The 10,689-nt window shown below is 41.9% G+C and overlaps 1 protein-coding gene across 1 annotated transcript in view; it reads left to right on the top strand.

Annotated features, from left to right (window-relative positions):
* Positions 1-2,816: 2,816 nt before the first annotated feature.
* MIB2 (mindbomb E3 ubiquitin protein ligase 2) overlaps positions 2,817-10,689 on the top strand; it is a 34,031-nt gene continuing 26,158 nt past the window's right edge. The window contains exons 1-2 of the mRNA XM_014943935.1: positions 2,817-3,165; positions 3,609-3,780. Coding sequence (XP_014799421.1) covers positions 2,919-3,165; positions 3,609-3,780 — 419 coding nt within the window. The 5' untranslated portion in view covers positions 2,817-2,918. The remainder of the gene's footprint in view (positions 3,166-3,608; positions 3,781-10,689) is intronic.

Genomic DNA, 10,689 nt, shown 5'->3' with positions numbered 1-10,689 from the left:
CAAAAAATGTGTAAAGGGAAAAAAAAAAAAAAAAGCTGCTTGAAAAACCCAACAACAAAATGAAACAAAATCACATGCATCTTCCTCTGTTTACCATACTGTTCAAATAACTTGATAACCAAGTTAAATGCACTGTTTTTGTCAGTCTGCTTATCCTGGTTGTGTTTATTGTGTATCCAGTACAGCAGCAACCTTTGCCTCAGAGCAGACTGATGCTGGGTTGCTTCTAGAGCACCTTCTAGCAGCAGCATAGATTAAATATTGGCAGGAAGTTGCAACAATTATTGCAATGAAAATGTTGCCGTCTGAAGTCATATTTTCCCTTTCTCCCAGTTCAGTATTGCTGGGATTTCCTAAGAATGGACTCGTGGATTGCACCTGAGCTGCTCTTTCCTGTGTCACAGTAGATGAGGTCAGAATCTTATGTCAGGATTCAGAAAATGCCTGTGTCTTATGATGGATTATTTGTTCGTAGTTACTTTAGAGTCCCATGGGAAGCTGGTGTTTTCTCTGTGAATCATTTCTGGCAGCTATACCTATCCTTGCGTGGAATAATTATGACCCAGACAGCATCGAGGGAGGAGTATTTGCTTCAATGAGTGAAACATTTCCACTTAGGAAGTAAATAATACTGATCTCTGGCAAGGTTCAGACTCTATGAGCATTGTAATTCATCTTGTAAAGATTTTGAAAGGGCCTTTTCTCTTGTTGTGCATCACCCCTGCAGATTAGGTGGGAATGCAGAATGCATTTGGTGCCTTCTTGTGTGGAAAATGGAGCGTTCCCATTAGGAAGAGAGCCTTCAGAGCAGTGAGCAAGGGATTGCATGAAGGTCATTGCAGCACAGACAACTCCATTAACTGGTGTTCAGCATCACAAGTGTGCAGTTGAACTACAATAGCTTCCTATTTTCCCACTGTTATTACCTCCCCTCACCTTCCATCAGTTCGCTTGGATGAAACGAGAGGGGTTGTTATTGTTTTTGAGGAAAAGCCATGTACAGTAATTGAACTGTGCTTCTCTTGTACCTTCATATTGTTGGATGTTTCCATTTGTTTTCTCTGCAGTGGGTTTGACTGTCTTGACTGATCGATAGCAGCCTTCTAAAAAAGCAGTTCTGCCTCGTCGTTTAAGCAATAAATTGTCCGTTTTATTCATTTCTGATCTGCAGGAAGAGGAGATCATACAAATCTCATTAGGCTCTGCAGTACTTTCTAAAAAGGATATTCTTTCTTTTTGATAATTCCTGCTTTCATGAAGACATTAAACATTGGTGCACCTTAAACCTGGCAATGTTACATCCACCTCCACAAAGAAAGTCCAAAATGAAAGTGTTGCCCAAGGCATCTTTTAGTGATGATTAGAACAAAAGATGACATGGAGTTCACAAGGACGTTTGGTTTTGATGTTGCTCTTGTGTGACAGGTGTTTGTATGTCACCGTGATGCACAGCAAGAAAAGTCTGAAGCTACAGAGATGCTAAAGCTGAACAGAAATCAGGCTCTTTCAGCATGCTGGAAACTTGATTTTGCATCAAACTACTCCTCCATACATTTAAAAGGGGATGTTTGGCTGGAGCAAGAGTTTATTTTTAGGCCTCGGTGGTTTTGGTTGCTCTATTGGTAGGCGGTGGTGTTAACGTGTCACACGGCACGAAGCTGCTCCTCTTGCCGTGTCTGATACACATCCTATTCGCTCCTCAGCCTGGTTTGAACTGGCTCTGTGTCATGGCCATTGGTAAGATTTGCTCTACTTTTGGAACCTGCACGGTTTCACCCTTGGCATTCTGTTGGTTTTTGGTTTTTTTTTAAATTTTCAGACAATTTTGGATGATATGGTTAGCTTGAGAGAAAGAGGGTGAGACCTAGGGATGCCCAAAGATAAAAAGATGCTACAGTAGATATTTCCAGCTTGGCCCTAAATATTGAAAGGCACGGTCCTCTCTCTTGTTGTCCTGGTAAAGAGGTAAACCAGGCTTTGACAATCTATTCGATTTCATTCAAAGTTGTGGATGTGCTGCATCCGTGTGGTACTCATCTCATTTACCGATTGTCATGGCAACAGCTGGAAAGGCTGTCCCAAGCTTTTACTGACCCCAGCACAAAATCTGCAGTGCTTATTGCAGGTAAGCAATAACCCTTCCCTGTTCCTGCTGTAGCCAGCATTGATAAATAGCAGCAAGGATTGACATTTCTCTGACACTGGCACTTTCTTAAAAGCTGCTATTACTTTTGAAAAAACAGACAGACATTTCTTTCGTATGCATCATTAAAACTTCCCGTATCCCAAAATCAAAACCCAAAATAACTTTCCGGTCAAGTGAAACTCAACAGTGCAGTATTATATGGTAAGATGCCTATGAAGAGTCTTCCTCAAGAACGGACTGGTATTAACTTTTTGTTGCTAAAATCATGCTGTTGGTGTTTTCCTGCTTATTTCTTTCAACTCTCTTTCCTGTGTGTTTTTATTTCTGTTGCTCTTGTGTCTCTGGTAGCTGTTGTACATATCCTGAATTTGAAATCAAGGGCTGGTAGGGGAGTTTTGTAAAGATTTCTTGTCCAGTTCTCTTCCCTCATACCCAGCACTCTGGAATAAGTCTTTTGGATATTATACAGATGTGTCTGTACCTTGGATTCTTGGAAATCCTTCTAGTCTGTGTATCCTTCCCATCTGGGCTCAAGCTGTGAGGATCCCTGTTTTAAATAAAGTACAGATTGATCTACACAGTGGGTCAGGCCTCTTCTGTAACCAGGTCATTCTGGGGAAAGTGTGATGTGTTGAGTAGCATCGCTTAATTGTATGTTCTCTTATTAGGGGTGCTGAACATGCTGCTGACGACGCTGAATGTGTTGCTGCTGATATCGCCTGTCTCCGAGACCCTGCACGTGGAAGAATTTTAGGGGTTGCTGTGCAGATCGATGGACGTGGACCCCTATGCCAGCATGCAGGTTGGGATGCGGGTAGTTCGTGGAGTGGACTGGAAATGGGGCAACCAGGACAACGGCGAAGGGAACGTTGGGACTGTGGTGGAGATTGGTCGGACGGGCAGCCCAACCACTCCCGATAAGACTGTGGTGGTGCAGTGGGATCAAGGCAACAGAACCAATTATCGGACTGGATTCCAAGGGGCTTACGACCTTCTTCTATATGATAACGCACAAATAGGTGGGTATAGCATGGACACGAAGCACAAACACTAGTGCTGTAAAGCTGTATGTAACACCCACCTCACGTGGAAGCTGGAACGTTAAGCTTTTTGCAACTCCTCAGGAGTGATGCTGAGCAGCAGCATCTGCTCAGCCAATTCATGGCAGGGAAATTTCTCTTCGCCTCTGTGCAATTTATCTGCAAGTCTAAGTTTTGCTGGCTTTGTCATTTTTGTTGGATTCTGGCATGACTTTTGGGATTAGAATCCCTTAAGCCAGGAAAAGGATGCTTCATATTACACATATCACTTCATATTATATTATTGCATCATCTTCAATACACTCACAGTACATGATTATTTTTTTTTCTTTAACCACACTGTTGTAGTTGTAAGAGCCTGGTCAGCCTGGTTTCTCTGGATTTTGTGTGGATCTTACATTCTTTTGCTTTTGTTCTCCTAGGGGTCCGTCACCCTAACATCATCTGTGACTGTTGCAAGAAGCACGGTATCCAGGGAATGCGGTGGAAATGCAAAATGTGTTTTGACTATGACTTGTGCACACAGTGTTACATGAACAACAAACACGATCTGTCTCACTCCTTCGAGCGCTACGAGACAGCACATTCACAACCGTAAGTCATGCTCTAGGGGAAGTCACATTAACCACAGTGAGATTTATGGGTCACTGTTCTACGGCAGCGGTGTCCAAAATGGGGTGTGTAAGATGATTTATTGAGGTGCAGGAATTAAATAGTAGAACTTCAGCAGTACATGTCTGTATAATTTATAAAGACGTAAATGTACAGATATATATTTGGGGGTGCCTCCTAAGGTGGGCATGGAGATGAATGTTGTAATCCTCTTGCCTTTAGGAAAAGTGAGAGGAAATCATTGTCTCTGTCATTGATTTTCCTATTCTCTTTTCTTTTCTTTTTTTTTCCCCCCTCCCCTTGAAAGTATCACTGCGCGTTGCATCTGTCTGTGGAATGGAAAGTGTAATTATTTTACTAAAGACAGTGGTGTCGGATTTGCAGCTGTTTTTCTTCCAGTATGGGAAGCTCTTTCTGGAGTTGATTACCATAGTTCTGCCAGTGTGGCTGAGCCAGAATTGTGAGCACTAGCAAAGATGTTGCTGTCCAAAGACGTCCCTTCTGAGCTTTGAGCCTTGTGTTGATCCACCAGATTAGGATGTTTCTTGAGCTTGTGTTAATATGACAAGCCAGCCAGATCCTATTGTGGAATGAGCTTTGTGATTTCATATATATATATAAAGAATGTGTATATAAAAATAGACACTTTTTTATTTTCTCTCTCTTTCTATGAATGTTATAGTTAGCTCCTGGTAGTTACTCAGAGATGCCTGCTTGTGGCTTTTATTTGAGCTCTAGGTACGCTCTGCTGGTAAGTTACGTAATCTCCCTCACATTTAAAGAAAAAAAGAGGAAAAAAAAAAAGTAGGCAACAATTACTTTAAGAGGCTGCATTGTTGCAGAGCAGCCCAGAATGCTATCGTTTATCAAAAGGCAGACTGCCAGGCAATTTCTCCCCAGAACTCTTATGCTCTGCAGAACTTATTTCCTTTACTAAGGCATCTGAATGGTGGAAGTTCTAAATAGAGTGATTTTTCCGCTCGAGGCTTGTACCTGCCCTGTGTCCGTGCTGCTGTTTGAATTAGGCAGTGGAGCTCTTGCTGTGAGTGGGAGCAGAGCTCGGAATGCTGCCAGTGCGCTGGCTGGACCTGCTGCTGTCCTTACCTGAGGTGTGTGACTTTCACAAAGCACTGCAGCACCACTCTGGAATGTCACCAGAGCACTGGAGGGCTCTTTGGAGGTAGATGTCCACTCTGATGTTTGTCCCTTAGTGACTTCTGGGTTTGTTTGGTTTGGTTTTTTTCCTAAACTGTTTTATTTTTTTCTGTTGAGTGTGGTTCATTCAATGGTTAGATAAGAAGTGATATGAATTAACTTTTTTTTTGAGTTGATAAAAAGAAGTCTAGACATAGATCTATGATACCAAGTCTTTTTTGTTAAATACCAGTGTTTTGATTTACATTACTATGTGTTAGCAGGGGGAATGATCTTCCTGATACCAAGCAACTAATAAATAAAAATAAAAATGTGTGTGTGTGACATCAGGGACACAGCATGAGCCCGTCAGATGTGGCAGTGGCTTCTGGGGACCTCGGTAAGAGGTGAAGGAAGAAGCAGCAGTAGTTGTAATTGGATAATATAATGTCCTTCCTGCTGGTCCTGCATGGCAGGTATTGAATGTAGCCACGCTGAGGGATGGAGAGAAATTGGAAATCCTCAATTAAGAAGCTTCCAGTTGTGGAAAGCTGTGATTTTAAAGACGAATGAAAGGTATATATTGTGACTCTTAGAAGTCACTAAGCTTTTGGAGAAAATCGGCTGTCAGAAATGCTTCTTGTTTCAATAATTTGACCGAGTTGGAAGGTAGAACACGGTACTATAACTGCAGTGCATATGTGTTTGATGCAAGAGCTTTCATACAGGGAACTGGCCAACTGCAACAGTTTTACTCACAAACGTCTTGCAGTGCAGGGGCAGGAAGAAGTAGGAACACCTTTGCTTTAATGCAAATGTAATTCTGTGATTTGTTGGTCTAATGTTCTGTAAATCACTTTCCATTAAGAATGAAATCTTCTGATTTTAAAAAAAAAGAAATTAAATGAGGGGCAGGGACGGAGATCACCTTTGAACAATACCATAGAGAGGATTTCTTTGGAATAACTGAGGTCTGAGCTGTAAAGACTCATTTCCTTAGGCAATGCAGCATCCTTTTTGAAGAATAAAAATTGCATACTTATGACTCACTAGTACTGTTGCTTAGATCACTCATCTCAATTTTTTTGCTTAATAAAATAGAAGAGAAAACCTATGGCAGTTTCCCAAGGACTGAAAAAGCAGCTGTGTATTTAAAAGGACATGATAACTGCTGTGTGGATTTGGGTTTTCTTAAGGTTTTGCTGCTACGGCTGTTGTTTGAATGGCTGTGAAACACAGGATGGGTCTCCTTTAGAGATAAAGGTTCTTTCACCTCCTTTCTTTGGGGGGGAATGGGTATCTTTTGGTTCCTTACAATGAGCCTCAGACACAGTAGAGTGTTGCTTTCAAGACCTGTGATGAGCCCACTGGAACATTAATTAGTCAGAAAGCTTATAAGGGGAGTGGATGGAGAGCCAGCCCACCAAATTTGACAGCATCCCCTAATCTTGGTTTCATATCACGAAGGATTGGCTAGTTATATATCATGGTTATAATCCTTGGGTTACCATCACTGAGATCAAATGTAGAACGGTGGAACACAGCTGTATTATGGAGCTGGCACATCTGGTCTTTAAAAGCTCAGGAGCTGGGAGTTTCCAGTCCCTCCTGGTCTCTGCTCTTAGTCCACGGTGAGAGCACGTTGCTGTGCATCCAGCATGGCCCTGCTGCTGTCGCTGGTCCTTTGGCAGGGGAGCAAAGGCCTCAATAAGACAATTTCAGAGATTGCAGTGTGATGTCCCTGCGCAGCAAATGGCTCCCACCCGCTCTGCTGCGGCCAGACCCACCACGTGGCACCTCTGTAGCTAACCCCAGGCAAGGCCGGCACAGAACTGTTTGTAGCAGCTCACTAATCCAAGGATTTAAGAGGCCTTAAGCCTAGACAGACACTGCAGAGGGTTCCCAATCAGTTTTCTAAAGAGGCTTTGAAGACACCTTTACCTGAAGGCTATTTCAGGTCTCTGACCTGAGTTTGAACCTCTGGTGGCAGGGACTACTGATTTTTTTATTTTTTTATTTTTTTTATGTTTTGCCATTTGAAGTAATCTTTTCCTGACATCAGCCAATTGCTGGTATTTTTTTATTGGTCTCGTTTGGTTTGATTTTTATGGCTGTTTTGGGAGAGGCTCTCATCCTGACTTTAAAAGGATGGACAGCTCAGTTCCACTGAGGATGTTTTTTCGCAATCACGTATCCATTTGCTGAATAAGGCTTAATAATTGGAAGATAAATCAGTGCCTGTGAGCAGGACAGCAAAGCAGAACTCATCAGGTTTGTGTTAGGGCTGGAATAGTCAGGCATGCTCTGGTGAGTTCTGCAAATAATCGAGTCTGAGATAATCCTCCTCTCATACAAAATATTAGTAGCGCTATATTCGAGCGCAAAAGCAGCAATGGCATTTTGCCTGCATCCCCTTCTCAGGGATGATGCTCAGCTGAATCTCAGGAGGGGATATGGGGCTTTTTACCCAGCCTATTTTCTAGACTTCACTCACCAATAAATCACAACCTTAGCAATTTTGCAAAAGTCCTATTTTTTCCTGGAGAACAATGGAGATGGAGGGGCCAAGCAAATTACACAGGGAAATGTTTTGTGTAATCAAGCATAAGAAATACAAATATTTTCTCACGTTGTGTTTTATACTGTAGTCAAAACAGAATTTGCGGTTATTTTCAGCCATAATTCTTAAACCAGCTCTGTCTAGTCTAGTTACCAGTTGGATTTCTAAATCAGATGGGTTACAGGAACAAGTGCATGCTGTCATTTAGGTATGTGTGTGCAAGGCTCACCCATTCAAGGCAGCTCTAATAATCCAGCCTCCCATCTGTGAGTGCTTATACTCTAAGCCTGAACTAATATAGCAGCTGAGTGACAACTGCTGGCCATTTGATTACTAGGCAATAGAGGGGATGCAGATTTATTTACTATAGTAACCTCTTCAACATGTGTTATTTATGCAATGCCAGTTTAAGCTGCCAATCTAAGAAACTTTGATTTTTTTGAATCAAATCTGACTCTTGGGTGATAACGTGTTTGTTGCCTAACTTTAAAAAAAAATGCTGATTAATTATTTATGAATTTATGAATGAGTATAATTTTACTTTTAAAAAAACAAACCTGCACTGTGATTTACCTGGCTGTGCCTCTTTACAAAACCACGTACATTGCAGAACACTAGGGCATATCCCCACACTAGGGCTTCCCTTACTAACTTTGGAATATTCTGTTTGATTTGTGAAATAGGGATTGAATTTCAGTGACGTATTTTATCTTTTCTGGAATTACAGGATCAAAACTGTAAGCAAGAGAAGTCTTCACTAAAACATCTTTAGCCTGTGTTTTGAACTAATAGTCATGTTTAAAGGATGATAACAAGACAGTTCACTTTGTACACTCACCAGTGCTTTGGTATCATTCTCGGGGCAATATTCTGCCATTAAATGCTGTGTATAAACATTCTCTAAGAGCAGTAGTTGAGAAAACCTCCTGTCTGCAGCACAGTGTTGAGTTCTTAGGTGCACACACACATTTTAATTCACATTTAGTAGCTTTGGTCTGAAATCTTGTCCACTGTGGCTTTCCAAAACTGAGTCTGATACGAGTTGGCTTTGGAGGTCAGCAAAAAGGACAGGGAGCGTTCAGCCCAAGTCAGACCATGGTTGAGCTATAGACACACAGCTGCTTTTATGAGTAAAGGTGCCTTGGCCAGGAATAGGATCGACAATGGAAATTCTTGGTAAAGGCAGTTCCTGAAATAGGTTTCTGTGATCCTGATCCCTCACTTACTGGTGTCCTTGTCTTAGTCTGGTTCATGCTTGAACAATCAGCATCCGCTTGCCATCTGTCAGAATTTCCTTCCTTTATCCTTTGCTGGAAGTGCTTCAGTAAAAGCTTTGCTAGGAAGGATTACGGAATCTAGAATTTCTTGCATCATTGAGGTCAGTTTTACCTGTAGTTTCTGTAACATCTTTGTGCTGGCTTTTCTGAGGGAGCCTGTGCAGATCTTTACACGTCCTAGGAGGAGGGTGGGTACGTACCCACTGTGAGCTGAAATTCTGGTTTACAGCTGTGCCTTTCTGAAGAGATTAACACAATATTTATGGCCTGCTCCCTCACAGGGTGACCATCCCTTCTGCTTTCCAGTCCTGTGCATTGTGCCTGTTTCTTAGAATATGGATTTTCTGCAGTGGAAAAGTCTCTGTTTTGCAAAATCTCTTAGTTGTGCCTGGCATGAAGGGGCTCTGATTCCTGCAGGGCCTCAGGTGGCTACTGTGAATTAAAAGCAGTCTCTGTTTAAACTTCTCCAAGGCAGTTGTTTTGGGTCTCAGATCAGTATCTGTAGAGCAGGGATGATGCTATTCTTCTCGCTCTCTGGAGCATGGCTCTGGGTGATGTGAAAGGCACCTCAGTGGAATTTGAGCACAGGCAGGATCCCCACAGGGGGTGGTTCCCAGCGTGCTGGGGAGAGACAGAGCTTCATTCCGTACAGAGCACCCTCCCAAGTGTTTTCTGGACTCGATAGTAATTTAATATCATTGGAATTTGTAGGGCAGAAATGGCTGCAGACTTTGGCCGTCATAATTAAAATTGTTATTAAAGGCAATATTGCAGTGATTAAATTTATCCCGAGGGTATTTTTGCAACACAGTAATGTCTTTGGTTGTTATCCAGTGTTTGGAGCAAAACATGTTGAATTAGATTAAAACCCAAGACGCATTGGCTCAGGACATCTGGTTCTCGCATCATTTTTTCGGTGTTGCTGGTCAGCAGAGTGGTTTAAGACGAGGTCCCAATTTTTATGGGGCCAAGGAAAGAAGGCAGTTACGGTGGGTTGCCTGCAGCATTTCAGTAGAATAGGAAATGAGTTTCTTACGCTTCTTTCTTCTTTGAGGAAGCTCAGCTTTCTGAACTGGTCGGTTTTAGTTTCTTGTTCTCCCACCACAAATTTCACTGCAAGTGACAGTTTACTGTGAGAGCTTTTGAGATGCTGTTATGTTTTTATACAAAAAGGGTAATTACACTAGGAGTATAATAAATGGTGAATTTTGCTCTTTGAACATCTCGCTTTAGCTTAGCTTGATGCTCTGCTATCACAAAGATTCTTTGCATTCCCTTCCCTTGTGAGTAGGGTTCGGAGAAGTACATTTTTACCACTTTGTCTCAGGACTTGACTAAATTCTTAGAAAAGCATTCAGCAAAATACAGTGAAAATAACATGTTGTAGCTGAGCTGTTTCAGATGTAGTACGTAAATCCGTGCTGATTTTTTAAGCCAGTCTATAGTGTTTGACACAGTGCAATAAAAAGAAAGCTCATCAGTGCTTGTTTTTAGCTGACTTTTCTTTTCTAGCCCTCTTTCATAACAACTGCCAGCCTTCACGGTGTTTAAAATAGACAAAATCTCAACCATTCAAAAAAATGGTCTTGTTCTTCCTCCTGTTGATAATGAACATTTGACAATTAGAAGAACATGTGTAAATAATCTCTCCCTCTTCTTAAACACGTTAGGTTGTAAAGCACAGGTGGGAGATCTGTTAACAAGTTAAGAAAGGTAAAAGACTTAGGCTTTTGATGGATAAGTAAACAGTCAGTTCAAGCATAAGCTTTTTATCCTTCTGAGTCTCCACCTTCTCTCTCTAGGTATTAGATGGAAAATAAATACAGCATTCTGAGGTCAGCCCTACCCCAATTAGGCTTCCCCTCCCCTTGCCCTGGGGAGCAGCTGCTGGGCTTGGGTTTGCTCTGTCTGGTCTGGGAG

The sequence above is a fragment of the Calidris pugnax genome, unplaced genomic scaffold (assembly GCF_001431845.1).
Source record: "Calidris pugnax isolate Ruff unplaced genomic scaffold, ASM143184v1 scaffold129, whole genome shotgun sequence".
Taxonomy (NCBI): Eukaryota; Metazoa; Chordata; class Aves; order Charadriiformes; family Scolopacidae; genus Calidris; species Calidris pugnax.
Note: the sequence above shows the minus strand (reverse complement) of the source record. Positions and strands in the feature narration are given on the sequence as shown.